At 42.7% G+C, this 17990-nt stretch overlaps 1 protein-coding gene across 2 annotated transcripts in view; it reads right to left on the reverse strand.

Moving 5' to 3' along the window:
* Positions 1-17990, reverse strand: part of gnao1a (guanine nucleotide binding protein (G protein), alpha activating activity polypeptide O, a) — an 87327-nt gene that overhangs the window by 62672 nt on the left and 6665 nt on the right. For both annotated transcript variants that reach the window (XM_031874389.1, XM_031874391.1), the window contains exon 3: positions 8000-8141. In XM_031874389.1, the coding sequence (XP_031730249.1) occupies positions 8000-8141 (142 nt within the window). The remainder of the gene's footprint in view (positions 1-7999; positions 8142-17990) is intronic.

The following is a 17990-nucleotide window of genomic DNA, read 5'->3' on the forward strand; positions in this document are numbered from 1 at the left end:
ACACACACACACACACACACACACACACACACACACACACACACACACTCTTCTCAACTACACTCAGAAAGACAAAAAGTTCAAACATCTGAACGCGAGTGTGTGTAGTGGAGGCTCTGTCCATACAATGACCTTCTTAGCCTGGTTGGAAGGGATCTATAACGGCACTCACACAGAAGCCGATTCAAAGCATCATATTGTGATCAATAACCTTTTGTGTGTGTGTGTGTGTGTGTGTCACACACACAGACTCCTGCATATTGATACTATGAACCCACATGTTAAGACCTGATGAAGTGTAGCAAAGTCATGCTGAGACAAGTAGTCACATCATCAATGTCCATCTTTAACCTTTTCATTAATGCCGGGGATGATCCATATCCTGTTTGTTCCTTACTATAATAGAGTGTGCTGATATTAGCTTTTAGAAATGTAAGACAGTATGATGGAAAACAGGCGTCCCTTATCACATTATTAAGCACTTCTCGTACTGTGTTTATTACTGTACACAATAACGGGCCAAACACGTTTTTCAGGTCAATCCACAACCAAATTAGGAGGAACAACCGGTTCTGGGATTATTTTTAGCAAAATCCATTTTATTTCTATATTTTTGTACTTTTGCTTTAAACAACATCACTTGCATTCTGGGTAATTCAACCAAAACTATATATTAAGTTTGGTGCTGAAAATAATATTTTTCCATCACTTTGATTAAATAGAATAAATACAATACCGATTAATCTCATCTGCAAACACAAGCTAGATGATGAAGTCAGTTATCGAGCAGGTTGCCATTAAAAAACAACACTTCAAGGATAACCTACAAATCTCAGGAGAAGAACAAAATATGGCTGCAACTAACAATTGTTTTCAATATTGATTAATCTAGAAATGCTTCATCAATCACTCAATCTTTAAGCCTATAACATTCCAGAAAAAGTTTTAAAATGTGCATCACAAGTCAATAAATGACTTAAATTATTAATTGGTAGAGATTATTTTGCTGATTAATTGCCTAATTGTTTCCGCTCTACAGCAAAACCAACAATGCATTAGTCAGTTCTATCCGACTTGCCTCTCTGTGGCTCCCCAAAGACCATTGATTCCCATTAAAGAAATGAATCTTTAAAAAGCAGAAATGTAGACTTTTCATTTCTTTAAAGGCTAAACTAGGTTTAAGATTAATTTACAGTCATTGTACAACACAGGGTCGAACGCAATGCAGTTTAAATCCTTTTATGCTACGCAAGAAAAACCAAAACAGAAAAAATAACAGTAGTACATTCCTGTAGTGCATTTTATAAATTTGCATCTGGAAGAAAGAAAACAGCGTTTATCAAATAGGACAAAATAATGCATTCGGAGGAGACTATTTTAAATTGTGTATTCATACAAATTTGGTAATTATGGAAGCAGGGCAGTGTATGTAGGATTAAGTTCAAATAAATTAAAGTGCCCACGTTCATTGTTTGAAAGGAACACAACGGCACAGAGAAATGAGATTTATTTTCATGGGATTTGTTGACAGTAAGAAAAACATATTGGATATCTCCAGCAGTGCTCTTTGGGTCTAAATGCCGTTGCTAAACGTTTACGTTTTTGTATAGTCAGTGCATTGGCTAAAAGTACTTCTGTAACATTTCAATCAAACCAAAATGGTTCTTGAAGGGTTACATTAAAAAGTGTGGATACACACTTCAAAAGCCAAAATAAGTAAAGTAAACTATCCAGGAGACCTGTCGTACTTACCTCCACTTAGGTGTGCCCATGTGCAGGTTCTTTTATTCTTTAATGAGCAGAGGGAACGTTGTCATCAGAGGGGCGTTGTTCACATACCCACATATTAAAACTAACACACACTCAGACTAACCCATGAGGATAACTAGCTGGTTTCCACAACAACAGGCAGCAACCTGTCTGCCAGTTTCCTCTCTTTCTCTCTCTCTCTCTCGCTCCATCTATCCCTTCATTTCATCTCTCTGTTCTTTCCATTTCCCTCTCGTCTTCCCCCCTCTGTCGCCTTAAAGAATCCATCGAGACACAAAGTGTTTTTCTGATGTCAGTTGTGTGTGTGTGTGTGTGTGTGTGTGTGTGTGTGTGTGTGTGTGCGTGTGCGTGTGTCTGCTGCAGTCGAATACCAGCTGCGTCCTTAATTTTCTTCTCTTCGTCTCAAAAGTGTGTATTAGACGCCACAAAAACCACTGTAATAATGAGGCAGATGGATCAGACCGCCTACAACACGGTTGACATGTATGCTGAAAAAGCTTGATTTATTTTCGGTCTGCATGAAAACATGTGACATGACAAAATGACTTGCTTCAGAACAGGAAATGTATACTTTTTATGATGTGCAAAAAAATGTTTTTTAATCTCTTGAACTGGAGTTGATCTCCATCTAAAGCTTCTGCTGTCAGTACAGTACGTCACATTTTTTATTTCCTATAATGGCGAAGTCATGACTCACCCCACTCTGCTTCCGATTGGCTATTACTCGTTGCCTCTGTTGGTTGGGTTCAGGTTTAGGCAGAAGTAGTGACATTGTAATACAGTAACGTGTGTGTGTGTGTGTGTGTGCTTGCCTACCACTGGCACCATCAGCCTCTGACATTATATTATTCTACAAGCCAGTCTAGCAACACTGTACAAACAATGTTGAGCATGCACGCGCACACATAGTGTACGGCTGGTGAATTTACCCTCAGAATTGTGCGGATGCATTGAAGCAATTAGCGTATAGAAAATGGAGCCTAAGGCCAAAGCATCAGTAATGTTCACACTGGGGCACACTCAGAAGGAAAAACAAAGAAACAAATCTATGCCATTGCTGTAGGCTCGCTTTTAAAGATCCACTGAAGCTATTCAGAGTCACTACTTCAGATCTGATTGCAGTTCTGAATAACCGGTACTGTTGAGGTGAAAGAAAGCTTTTCACTCAAGTGTAAAGATAATGTCTACATCAGCACGGTATGACGTAGTGCTATGCAATATATCAATATCGTGATATTAAGACTTCATATCAATTTTGGATATTGTAATATGGCGTAAGTGTTGTCTTTTCCATAAAGTGACTGACACCTTTCAACACGACAGATCACCAAGAATCCACCAAAACAGCATATTTGAAAGACGTATAACACACTTTTGAGCACAAGGATTGCATTGGTGTATCATAACTATCGAGTGTCAGATACCTCTTAAAACAAAAGACGAGGAAGTTGTGTGCACAAGTGCAGGCTGCTGGCTTAAAGGCCTGTGACAGCTGCCAGCTATTTCTTTAAAAGCAAAACCGTACAAATGTCTTTGTGGTCTATAAGAAACTTTATGGGCTACACCATGAAAGTAACTTCCCCTCCTGAGCCGCCCGTCTCAGATGGCTGTCGTCGGTGGACGGCGGACAAATCTGTGTTGAATTCAGACGCGTGGTGCATTGTTTATGTTTCCATTAAGTAACAATGAATCGATACAGCAGACTGACGGAGCTGAAATACAGCACTTAAGTTGCTCCTATACCAACATGAAGGTGATGCAATAACAACACTGGGGCTCTAATGTCCGAACCAAGACCGCAAACTCTTTATTGCTCCCACCTCGTCAACGGCAGCACATTACAGCTTCACGTATTTCCATTCTTACCTTTCACAATAAAAGGCCTAGACATATGCACTGCATGCATCACTACTTATGAGAGGGCACTTAAATTCACTCAGAGCATTTTGCTAAGAGGCAGCTCAACTAAATGGCTTACAATGCTGCTCATACTTATCTCTGCAAGGATTTAACCTGTTATGAGCATCAGTGTGACATTTCACTGCGTCTTAATGGCAAAATATGGTCCTGGAGACACCTATTGTAGCGGGAACTACCACAGAAGTGTTTTTTTAGTACTTTGACAAGTGTTTAAATTGTCTGTGGGTAGGTTTTGTCACGGCGATGGCGTGGACAATGAAAGCTGAGTTTGAGAATGGTTGTGGTCCGAAAAAGAAAAGAAACAAATACTGCATTTAGTTTTCATGAGGGTCATGGAGGTTTAACAGCTATTCAAAATGTCAGTGGCAGCAGCTTCTTCTCTGGACCCGAGTGAAAACTACTTGCAGATTCATACAGCAGTGACAACGTGTCTATTTCGAGCCCGCTCCGCTATCATTGTGTGAGTGCATGTGTTATGCGTGTGTGTGTGTGTGTGTGTGTCACAGCGCCCTTGGACATGCGCTTGCGGAATGTGTTGAGAGCAAGACAAAACACCGGGTTGCCACAACAACTAGCCAAGATCACGAAAACAGATGTGTGGGGGGGGGGGGGGGGATCAGAAGACGGGGTGAGAAAAAAAGCTATGGAAAAATAATTCGTAGTGCAGGTGGAGACGGATTTTTGTGAATTATACGCTGTACTTTAAGAATGACAGATGAGGGAGAGACATGAAGGAAGTCAAAGACGGAAAGAGGAAGGTGTAAAAAGAGTGGGGGTCTTACATTGAACATCAGCATCATCCACAGTTGATTACAAAGGTTTCATACATATATATTTTAGGATGAATGAAAGAGCTCTACTCCTCATCCTTGATAGATGTGAGGAGAACTTCTCGAAGTCCTCTGGTTACTTTGAGGGGAAGTCCGATGTAGAGTGTAAGTTTATACACAGTGTAGTCTGGTCTCTCCATCTGTTTCTTGTCCACTGTCACATTCTCTCCATTCTCTCTTAAATAATCTCCTTTCCTTCCTCTTTCCCGCTCATGCTTTTTAGCTTTCATGTAAACTGCAATATATCTCTCTTCCACACTCTCTTGTTATTTTCCTCCGACATCTTTCTGTCACCCCTCAGCCTTACGCTCGGTCTTGAAACACATTTTGATACTATTCTGCAGTTAATAGCAACTCATTTCATATTTTTATATTGGTACACACAGCACCACAGACAGTAACTTCACACACACACACACAACATGTAGTCGGTGTGTGAAGAAGACACAAAGTTCAGAATTTGTCACAACTGCAACTCCAAGATAAGCTGAGGAGGATCAGCCTCACGTTTGAATGCATTCCCCTGCATGCTGCTCAGAGCAATCACAGCGGCCGGCTTGTCTGCTGGCAGCAAGGCGCTGAACAGCTAACATTAACAGCGTAGCCTTGACTATGGTGCTTTAACTTCTATAAAAGCACCATAGTTAACACAAAAGCAATACATTATTAGAACTGCTAATGCAAGTATTTCAATAAAAATAAAAATCATTCACCTCCTAATCATTTGAATTGTGTCTTTTATGCAAATAACGACCATAGATGACAATAACAACGTAAAAGGGATAACATTTAGATTCAACAGTTTACCCTGACTAAAGGATGGGGGAAAGGTTTTCATGGGACGGTGGTCAAAAAGTTAGCATAACGGAGGAGGAGGAAGTTTTCTTTGCGCGCACACGCACACACACACACACACACACACACACACACACACACACACACACACACACACACACAGTGCCCTTTTCCCCTTAATGAATGTATGGCAACAATAAGACCTTCCCTTCACCTCTGACCAGACAGGCAATACCAAGATACAGTATAACACACACACACACACACACACACACATACACACACGCGCACACAGTTATCACATCCTAATCAATAGGTGTATTGTTATTTCAGCCCTGTAATTTGCATATCAATAGCTTCATTGTGATTAAAAACATCCTGTACCTTTGGATAAGGTTAAGGCAAATGGCACATGTCTGTGTGTGTGTGTGTGTGTGTGTGGGAGAGAGAGAGAGAGAGAGAGAGAGGAAAGACATTTTTTAAAAGCATTTTTCACTCGAAAACTTGCTACCAAAGACAAACAGGAAGAGTCAGAGGCCAGTTTGGACCAAACAGAGTCATCTACTTACGTCAACACTGTATTGACTGAAGCAATATTAGTCAGACATTATTATCCTCACCATTATTACGCCATTAATCCTCATTATCATCAACAACAACAACACCACCACCACCACATGACCGTCACCACATGACCGTCACCACATGACACGTGACACGGTGCCCTTAAAAGCTCCCTTACCTACATGCGTTCAGGTCTGCTGTATGCTGGACAGTGTCAGTTCGTAGTGACGCTGTTGACAATGATGTGGTGGTGGAAAGCTCTGGTATCCAACACTTGTCCCAACAGCATTGCATTTAAGGGTCAATGTATGGGCTTGTATCTGGTGTACTGCATACATGTAATTACAGAATTCAGGTACGGATTGTATTTGAATGCAACATTCCAGTCCTCAGTCGATCTGCAGTTGTTTGCCACTGCTATCCATTTGGAGCTCCCTCCATACTCCACATTGAAGACAGGCTACAAAAGGAACAGCTAATTCAAATCTTCACATCTCTAATGGCATAAATCATGAGAAATGTTGGACCTTAAACCAAGACGCGGGCCAAGAGAGGTTGGAATTATGCAGCCCTGCATCTTCACGATCCTTATATCTCTAATTAACCTCCTTCTATTGCACTGTATTGGGAGAGAACTGATGCTCTTCCGTGGATTAGACTCATAATCCTTAATTAGCGTATCATACTGTATATTGTACTTGTATGCTGTAGGATTTAGGGGACTCGGAAGCAGGACATGACAGGATCATGACAGGGTTAGATGGCGGCTTTTCCCATCAGGCCCCAAATCAGTGCTGGTGTAGACAGTTTTTAACATGTAAGAAAACAGAGTGATGACAAGCTGACGCTCAATAACAGAGTGAAAGTTGGTCGTCCAACCCAAGGAGGGAGAGAAACGATTTCCAACATCATAAGGAGTTAAGAAATATGACTTTAAATCATTTGTGTTTTTGTCTGATTCTGTTCCACCTTCAGAACTAAAAAGATATTGTTGTCATAATTGCATTTCTTCTACTATCCCAACCTAGACTGCTCGATAAAGCATGTGCAAACAATCAATATGTTGCCGTTTACTGCTGTGGATTGTAGTGTCTGCCTGAGAAATGATGGCAAGCACTTGTTAAGGATGATACCCCCCAAAAAAAACACACGGGTGAGGTTTCACCTCAGCTCGTCCACCTCCAGCTGAGAGCTTAACATGCGCTATGCTGCTGAGACAGGCGCAGCTGCACACCGCTGAATAGACATGTTCAACCGGACCAAACGGTATACATTGCATCTGCACAGGAAGGTGTGCACTAACACAAATCTGCCATCGTCCTTGGATCATGTGCTGCTTGTGAGCTTTTGGCAAAGTCACTGGGAGTGTGTGACATCCGCATTCCTCTACTGCAGCTCCGGAAGGACCTTTGCAATTGGTTTATTATCTATCAAGTCACTGAAATAACTAAAAAAAAAAAGTTAGTCCTACTTGAGTCTCTGTAACTTTTGATGCATAAATAACAGTCCTTAGATTTCTTCATCAGTGTGGGTAGAAAATGCTAATGTTGTGAGGATTTCTCACCTTTCTTCAGCTCACCAAGACAACGTGCTTCAACACCAGCTTTATGAAGCTGTGACAGCAACAACACACTCTACCTATACGGTACATTGCATGGTTAAGGTGCACTGCGGACAGGGTCGCCCTAACCGTGCACACAGTAACAAGCTGAAGCTGGCAGAGATCGGTGTCTTGCTCAGAGGTACGGTGTCGGGTCTGATATAAGAGCTGGACTCCTGGTGCTTTGGTTGAAAGAGAGTCGCTCTACGTAAGGCACACGGTGCCCTCTCTCTGAACTACATCAGCTCTTATGGCATTCCTCCAGTGGCTACTTGCTGCATTCAGGACTGGAAGCTCAGCATTTGGAGAATTACATCAGTGGTTCATGTAGGTTGATGTTTCCATCTGTGACGGTCTGGTTTCTGTGCTACATTTCAGTGTGACTGTAAGCCGTAATACACTACACACATCTGGTGACAGTATTTGAAAAATGAAGAGTAAATGTCGCTGTGTGTGTGTACGTGAGAGATTCAATTGAATGTGTCTTGTGTGTGTGGGACCGTGGGGGACAAGTGCTGACCTTCCGTTCTTTGTCTCCGTATTCCAGCCCCAGTGTATCCATGGCACGAACGATGGCAGCCAGAGATTGGATGGTGTTGCTGTAAACGACAGGCTTGTACTGCTTTACGTCGTCGCCAGAGAAACCGTCCTCATGGATGATCCTGAACACACACACAAATACATACGCGTCAGTCAATGGGTCAGTTAGGGTCGGCATTGTGCTTTTTGCATGCAGAGATAGCAAGCCGCAGCCCCTTCCAAGCTTCTTATAGAGACAGACAGGAAACATATAAGCAAAGAGACAGAAATAAGAAGTGTGCGTGTGTATGTATGGCCACGTGTTTCAGTATGCTGGTCATGTCTTTCCTTCCTGTCATCAACAGTTACATAAATCGACAGATTAGGGATGTAGCGCCAAACAGAAGTCACTGTTTGGTTCGGCACGAATACACAAAAGCGTTACGGCCCGATTATAGATACATAAGCCACAAAATGGTGCGGTAATAAGTTATTCAAATGAGATCATGTGGACATCTTGAGGTGTTCTTGGGATGATACGGTCAGGTAAATAAAGGAGGAGAAGGTTTCAGAAGAATGGGGGCAAAGGGTTAGGAAGAAGGTTGAAGGAGGGTTACAACCAAAACACAGAGAGAGCAGACCAGGGGGGAGGGAGGGGAGGGTCCATAACCAGTAGGCGAAGCTGACATTTAGGCACACAGTGCAAGCAGCAGCCCGTCCTGCTGTTTTAAATGTCATGCACACAAGGACACACCGACAGACAGACTCAAAGGTGGTTAGACAGTTACCCGGGAGGACAGACCGGCAGGAGGAAAGTACAGACAGACGAATCGGACAAAGTCAAACAAGGGAGTTGACAGAGTGACGGGCAGCAAGAACAACAGACAGGACACCAGGACAAAAAACAGCTGACTGATACAGACAGACGGATACAGGTTTGGGGCAACATTTTGAGGCAATACAGACTGACAACATCCCCGCACATAAATGAACCCGAGTGAACAAGATCTCTGCTCAGAGAGGACCGAGGATGGAACCTGGCACCTTCTTGAAACACATCTTCCAACATCTCTATGAAGTCACAGAGCATTTGTCTCGTCCTATTGAGGATCTGCCCTCCTGACACGCCAAAGAGATTAGCCGATGGGCGCACCACCCACTAATCTCTACGATGAAGGGGGGGAAACGGTTGTACCTGCTACACAGTCAAGTCATTTGTCTGCATCTTGAAACAAGCACGCTTTCGGACTCAATACAAATGAGGTAATGTCGTAGCTTCTCAGTCAGTACGTCCGGCCCTTTTTAACACAAGAGTCAGTCCAAGGGCCACGAATTTAAAATCCTTTAAAACCCAATTCAACAAGAGCTGAAATACTCAGGTTAGGTAAAAGTTCCTCAAAATTGTACTTGGACTATAGATGAGTACCTCAAACAACCCCGATTCAAAACACCCAAACTATCCCTTTAAAGGAATTATTAACACACATATTTAAAGAAAACTGAAGTTTAAAAAAAGCAAACGCACACACTGCTCTGTCTTAAAAAACATCCAAGCAGTGTGTGCAAGTTCATGTGTGTGTGTGTGTGTGTGTGTGTGTGAGAGCATGTTTACGTTGTGTGAGTTGATGTATTTGTGGTCTGGAGGACAGCACAGTCCTGGGCAGTGTACAGTTTCAGATCAATCAGGCAGCCTGCCAGTCCTATATAAATACAGCAGGCTTCTGTTCACGTCTGTGACTTTCACATAGAGGCCCGAGCACAGATCTACACACTGCAACTAGCGCTAAGGATGCTTCTTACTGGGGATGCACCGATTGTGGAAATATGGGTACCCGATACCGATGTTTAAAAAATTAACAAACTTGGCCAAGAGCCGATGTTTTTGTTATTTACATTTTTTGATTTTTGCCTTTTTAGCTGCTATACAACTACTGAAGTCCTTAACGAGGAGAATGTTTCAGTAGGCTACTTACATCGGCTACTTTTTTTGTGAAACATAAATTAAGTTGCATATCACACGGCTGACTTTTTCTTGCACTTTTGTTCGTGCACCACACGTGCGCACGGCACCCGTCGTCATGACAGTGGCGTCTTATCCGAATCAGCAGCTGATTACTGTTGTCCGGCTCCAACACAACATTTAGCAGGTGCATAATTGATGCGACAAAACAGATAGACAAGACTCGGGCCACTGCCATCTGCGAATGTCACCTTAAATGCGGATGTGCTTTCGGCAGTCAACAAGGTGAATATCGGTCGACGCCGATGTTCGGTCGATTAATGGCTGCATCCCTACTTCTAAGCTGTATGATGTGCACATCAGGTAATGTCTGTCTATGGATAAATACACACTGTGTCACTGAATCAAATCTAAATCTTTTAGTCCTTATAGCCTGGCTTTTAACCTTTCCTGTTGTCTCACACTCTGTCTTAATGACTTGTCAAGCAGACAATGTTTTTTTTATTCTTCCCTCCATCTCTTCTTGCATCAGAGGTGAAACGAGGACAGTCCTAATTGGAAGCTGCAGTGTCTGCAGAAACAATGCGCTGAGCCGCAGATGCCAAGGAGAAGGGAGACGCGTGTCTAAGAGTTACACGAAACTCCAATCAATAAGAACTTAAAAAATGGAATCAGAGACTTCTGATGTACCGGTATCTCTATCCTTCCAACATGAGACGTACGATACGTCAACCTGCTCTCCTCATTTTAGAACAAAGGTGATGTCCTGAAGAGATAAGCAAGGTGAATTTGAATTTGTGCGATGTTTTGATGAATTGTTACCGTCTTCCTAAAAAGTGAACATTATTATCGTATTAACCCGAGAGAGAGAGAGAGAAAGAGAGAGCGAGAGCGAGAGAGAGAAAAAAAAGACAATGAGTCACAAAAAAAGAGAGAACTCAGACGAAAAAAATAAGGAAGTGTTGCAGCAAGTATTAGAAGTGTATCAAGGACTTGTTTTCACGCGTGTGCGTGTGCGTGTGCGTGTGTGTGCGCGTGCGTGCGTGCGTGCGTGCGTGCGTGCGTGTTGGATTGGCTGGACTGCTGACGTGAGTTTTCATGCATGAGGACATTTTCTCATTACCCTCTCTCCAAGCCCTTCTGTCAGCAGAGAGAGAGAGAGCACTGTGTGTGTCGGTGTGTATGTGTGCGTAATTTCCCGTCGCTTTGGCACAATCTGCACAGTGACCTGAAACGTAGTTTAGTTTCACACCGAGACAGACAGATGGACAGCAGGACAGATTGACAGCAGGACAGACATATGGGCAATTTAACCACAGTATCATTCCATGATATGGCGGCCATTCTGGACATACAGCAGGTGTCGCAATATCAATAAGCAATATTTACATTGACCTCATTGTCTTTTTTGTTTGAGTGCGTGTGAAACTGTCTAACTGAGGCGAGGCATTTTCTACTAGCAGGAAAGGCTACATCTTTCTGAAGGCGTCTCATAATCATATGCAATCTGTTTTCATTTTTCAAGCTCTGTGAAGCTCTTCCATTTCCTTTGTGCATTGCATTGTGGGGGAATGGTGTCTGTCAACAACACACTCATTACTTGGTCTGAAGTATTCATACTGTTGGGTTTGAGTATGCGTCACTTTCCCAGTGTAAACACGCTAAGTATTTAGAATGTGCTGAGAATTAGTATGGATTTCGGGAGACACCTGTGCTTTGGATTTCCTGTTTCCAGAAACTAATAAAGATGGTGAAGCACTAATCACACATGGAGGGGCGGTTTTCATCACTTTATTGATGGTGGATATTGTTTTTTTCCCTTGGATGGTAAGGTAAAGTGAGGACACACTCTTACAATCACCTGACGTCAATGAGTCATGCCTGCGTGGCTCCACCTGGCATCATCGAGCTAAACACAACTTTTGACACAACATCAAAAAGTCGATGAATGTGTTTGTTTGTTTTGAACATAAGGCTTCCGAAAGTCAGGAATGTTTGCACGGTGGGGGCAAACGATGTGCATCTCAGCTGATATTAGTGTCAGCCACGGTGACGGAGCAGCTTAAAAGGCAATACAGTAATGACAACCACTCTTCATCACCGTCACCTCATGGGACCTGGTGTGAATCAGACAGCGCCGCAAAACCTCCCCTCAGGAATCCATGTTTTTCTACAAATCACGACAAAAGCATGCCAACATCGCAGTCCTTTGATGTGTGCCATTCTGCAACAAAATTGCATTCATAATTAAGATTTATATTAAAAACAACAACAACATTGAACTCCTCTAAAATGTGGAACTAGTGCCTTTTGGTTGAAGGTGACTCTGGCTCCTGCCATCAGAGCGTCAGACAGACAGATGCTTACAGCAGTGGCATTTACATTTGATCTAATATAAAGCCAAACACTGTACATACTCAGTGAATTACAAAATGCAGCCGTATGGAAGGCCCGTCTGACAACCGTAGACCAAAACTGCTGGAAAGAAAAACCCATCAACGATACTAAAAGACAGGACCTTGTAGTCGATGCCAGACTTCTCTTGCTGTATGTGCTTTGGACACAAACGTGACCACACGCACATCATTGTGTCCAACACAACATGCGTGTCTCTCCCCTCTCTGTCTCCCATTATCCCCCACTCTCATATTTTTATCCTCACACCTACTCATGTGAACACAAAAACAGAAAGCCGACAAACCACACGGCGCAATGAGGTATCTATTTCTGTTCCTTATTGTTGCTAGCTAACAGTTTATCCTGACACACACACACACACACACAATTGGTTCTTCATCGCTATGCTGTACATCAAGCCACTCACTTCATGGTCTTTTTCAACAGAGCCCTTAGTGTGACAAAGTGCACGCTGACCAACTCCTGTCAACACTAACGGACAGAGTTACTTACACAACGTACTCTGTGTGTATGTGTGTGTGTGTGTGTGTGTGAGAGTTTACGGGAGTGTTAAGAGCAAAGAGTGAAGGAAAAAGAGGGGATAAAAATGTGATGGGTGATAATGGGTGTGAGCGAGAGCATGAAAGAGGTGGGAGATAATCAGAAAAAGCTATAAATAGCCAAAGGGGTCAGAAATAAAGCCCCCACCCTGACTGACACACAAACACACACAGAAATGGAGGTATCAGCTGCTCCGTCATTTGGCTCCACTCACTTGCCGTCACACCTTGAGGTCAAGCAGTAGCATCCTGAGCACACACACACTCTCACACACACCTAAAGAGCTAAACACAAGCACGTTCGCATGCTAACAAACTGTTGTGGTGAACACAGTAAACCTTATCCCGGCTGAACATAAGCATGTTAGCCCCGTCATTGTGAGCTTGTTAGCATTTAGCTCAAAGGAACGCTCTGTCAAAGTCAAAGTCCAGCCTACAGAGCCGCTAGTGTGGCCTTTGACTGACTTGTTTCCATTCATATTTACTCTTGTGCAAAGTAAGGTTCGTGGTTTTGTCCAGGACACATCATGAGAAAATGGTACAGAATTTATTTGAAAACCAAACACATGGAGAAAGAAGCTGACATACTGGTCTAACAGCAGATGAAATCCTTCCTGTTGTATCCTATAGCATTGGATCAATGACCACATGTGATGCACTTACATTTTTGATAACAATCTATGAAGAAAAACTCATCGATTTACCTCCACGTTTGTAACCGTTTGCAAATTTGATTACAAGTAAAAAGGGAAGAAAGAGCTCACGTCTTTGAACAAACGTCACTTATACATCTCATCCTCATAACGGCACGCATAACGTGGAGAGCCACTGTGACTGGTACTTGTTCAGTTTTTGAGTCCTGGCTCCAGGTTTGGTCATGTGATGATGAAGACTTCTTGTGCCAAGGGACTCGGTCTGCTTCACACTACTTCAGGGGGGATGTTAGGAGCTGCACCACACATGCTTTTAAACCCAGGCGGACAGGAGAACAGAATAATTAAAGTTCCGTATTACATGTGGGAAGACCTCATTAAATCCGTCTGCCATTATCTCTCTGTTTCACTGTCACAATTTATCTCCATCTGCCTCTCTCCTCTGCCAAGTTCTCTTTCATCTCTTATTCCTGTGCCCTCTCTCTCTCTCTGTGTATATTGCTTACCCAACATCATACTCGTTCCTCGGCAGTCTCTCCCACTCACTGCCATCTTCTCTTTCTCTCTTTCCTACTCCTCATTCCTAATTATGTCTTCTCCTTTTTAACTCCCCCCCCCCCTCTGCTCCCTTTGCTTTTCCATGTGCAATTAACTATTAATTAAAAAGCACAGCAATGCACCCTTCCTCCCTCCCCACTGACTGATTTCTAAAGGGAAACATAGGCGCAAACACAAACAACACACACACGCACACACCCCACCTGCACCCAGGTGCTCACCTGGCAAAGTTTAGTTTGACAGTTGCAGAGAGTGCAGTGCCACAACCGTTGCCTAATTAACAGTCGGTAACAGCTGCACAAAGAATCACACCCAAAACCTTGCGCCGAAGCTTTGCGACCCAGTTATTATTTGTGGGATTTTTTAAAATAAGTATTTATATGCCAAGTACAGTCAAAATCATTTGTTCTTGGCCAGGAAACCAGACAGTAGCATTGGTCACCGCGCTGTACCTTTAAAACCAAAGGGCTAAGCTTGTTAACAGTTCATCCCCTTTGCAGATACTCCCATTACAAATCAATTATCATGAGTTTAAGTATTCTTGTTAGCTGCGCGTGACGATACAGCTGCTGACCATATGTTGAACTATTTTGTAACTGTAGTTTTGGCCCTGTGGCTCACCCCCTCACACCACTATGCTTTAACAGCCGGGTGTGTACAGGTCAGCTTGGATGTTAGCGTCTTTGACTGCTTATTTTAAAAACAGTAGAATTCAGCAAAAACAATCAATAACCCTCTCGGATGAAGATAAGCCAACTACGAGCAACATTTCTTTCCTCTACCACCGTTAAGCATACTTGTTTCCTTGGTCTGTGTTCTGGGGATTTGGTCTCTTTATTAAACTGCTACAATGCACTGTTTGTATTTTATAATTGCTATTTCTTGCTGCCTTTAATTAAATCCAGGCCATTTGTTGACCTAAGATCCCATCGGTTTTTAAATTGACCGGTACTGACAGACCTTGGTATTTGCAACATTTTGGCAACAACCATATTTTTGTAGTCTCTGTTGAGAGTAGATTTCAAAAGGATAGGAATACATAAATATATCACATGTGAAATGCAGAAAACCCGATAGCCATTAAAAAGAAACTACAAACATGCATAGATTTCAGTTAGCATTACAGAAAAGAAGACACGCATTAAGTGATGTAAAAGACATGGTGACCATTGTTCTGCATTTCCCAGTTGGCGGTACAATTATGGGAAGTGGTTGCTCCGGGAGCAGTTGATAGCATCCACAGTGAAGCCTGTATAAGTCAACATGTGCTCTGTTACAGGCAATTTGAGTCATTGGTAGATTGATGTCTGACTGCGGAAGGAATGAGACTGACAGGGAGAGAGAGGCAGAGTGGAGTGGGACCTCGGGTTTAATCATGTCGTCCCACATACAACGTTGAAATGTGATTATTCAGTTCTCCTGTCTTCCCCTGTGTCAATATTAATGACTTACTTTGAGCGGATTCAAGTAGAGTCCAGTCATCTAGTGGAGACAAACCAACGGAACCTTCCTGGATACCAACAACCTGCTAGATAAATGGCTTCGGTCTGGCTGAGATGCACAAAAGCACTCTCCTTTGTCTCATTAGTGGAGATGAAGGTATTTCAACTAAACACCAGCATGCTAGCATTGCTACTGTGAAGGTGTTGCCATTCTAGCATTAGCAGGTCTGTGGTACTCTATTCTGTTCTATTCTGTTGTGAGTGATACAAAAAGATCGAGACGTTAATCAACCCAACTACTTCCTGTGCTCACAAAATACCAAAAGGAATCTGAAAAATCAATTCTAATAAGATGGTTTTCTAGATTTACAGAGTGGCCAGAAAAATACAAACACCTGTATGATGTAATGCGAAGCAATGCAATCGCCCTACTTTCTTAAAATGTTTAGTTTCTGTTCAAGTATAATTTCAGCTGCTTGTGTGCGGACTCAGTCCTGAGGCTGTACTTTGTGGTGGTGTTGTATCAGACAGCATTATGCTAAAATTAGTTTATTCTTAATAATTTGTATGATTTGCATACTGGAGGGGACAAACAAAGCAAAACCCTACATCCAACATAAAGCAATCCATTACAACGTTACAAATACAGCAAAACAAATGATTGAATCAGCTTCTGTTTGACAAGGCGTGACAAAAATCACACGTATTTATTCCTGCACATCTCTGTTCGCACTTGGGTGTGACACAAACACAGAAATAAAAACATGCTTTCAAAAATCGACTCTTCTGCTACAAACTCAGCCAGTCCCCATCAGCTGACTTTATATCAGCTGAGTGGGGTCACGGTAACAAGACTCCTTTGTCTCACAGCGCACTCAACTGACATGAAATCTGCCAAATAGGCCTAACACAAAAAGAAAACATACTCACACAACCGCATCAACAGAATGAACAAAAACAGCACAAACCAGAAAAAAAAAAACACTCAATTGCATTTCCGTGTACAAGCACGCACACGCACACACACACACACACATTCCTCCCACAAAAGACCTTTGTTTTTTGTGAGAAGCCCTGATTAACGCGCGGACCACACACACATTGAACTGGTCTGACTCAACTGTGCAGACCAAGAAAGAGAGCAGATGTGGCTTAGAGCAGCAGCTCCCGAACCTTTTAGGCCACACACCCCTCTCTACATCCCAGCAGGTTGAAGCACCCCCCCAATCCCCAACACCTTCAAAAAACAAACAAACCGCAAAGTCTCCCATTTATAGCCGCCATTAAAAAGGCATCAAGTTTAATCATGCACAAATGATTAGAAGAACAAACGTGTAAACCATTCCTGCTTCAGCTTATCAGACCATTTTACCTTTAAAAAGTATGCTACTAGTGATGGAGTCCTGTTCCTCTTCTTACAGAACTAAAAACTACACTTGACACACTTATTCAGACACTCGATAAGAAAGTAAAGTGTATCAGACTATCTAGATAGCAGCTGGCAACCTACATTTGCATCCTCACTGGCTTGCACCACACACATGAGCAAAGAAGGATGTGAGCCACTGCAACTCAGGCAGGCAGACAAGACATTCAACTAATGTCAAGGTAAAGAAACAGTATGGTCCACTTTAGGGTGACAAGATTCATATTAAGACTGTGTGAAATACATAGTAATATTTATGATTGCCGGTAAGAGGATATACGTTTCATCCCCCAGAAGACTAGTGTAGAAGAGAGGAAGTTTCTTAATTTGGGTTAGAGTGTACCTGTGTCTAATGCTGTGTTCGCAGCGGGGCCAGCTACATTGTCGGCGTCCTCAAACTTTCGTTAACGTAGATTTATGTCGATAAAGGGGAACTGGCTAACTGCCATTTGTTTTAGATGGAACGGAAGAGGGTGAAACCAAAACATATGATTGGTTATCACTTCACCGAGTCATTGGAGCACTGAAGAAAAAAAAAAAAAAAAGTTGAGACCAGCTCAACTTTAATTTTGCAGCTCCACACGGCCGCCACGCAGCGACAAGTGTCGGGCGCCAGTTAGTAGCTTATGTCACCGGCTTCCATTGAAAATCGGCTTGTAGAATGACGCCGTGTCGCTCGTAGTGTGAACGCAGCATAAGTGTGTATGATGTGATTAAATCCTGCTGCCTATTTACAAAAATGCAAAAGAGGATTCAAACATGTATTACACACACTGTTACCAAAGACTGCTTGGTCTCACACACAGCTATCATGAGATGTCGCCCTGCTGTTATTTCACAACTCACTGAGGCAGCCAATCAAATCATTCCGGCAATGAGCACGCCCACGGCTATGTTTAACCAATGAAGGATGACTATCTGGACTGTTTCAGATGACCAGTTACATGACCGTCTCTTCGAGCAACACTTGAGTTGGTGCCAACATGAGCCAACACC

Source organism: Anarrhichthys ocellatus, unplaced genomic scaffold, assembly GCF_004355925.1.
Source record: "Anarrhichthys ocellatus isolate YVR2014 unplaced genomic scaffold, GSC_Weel_1.0 scaffold80, whole genome shotgun sequence".
In the NCBI taxonomy this organism is placed as follows: Eukaryota; Metazoa; Chordata; class Actinopteri; order Perciformes; family Anarhichadidae; genus Anarrhichthys; species Anarrhichthys ocellatus.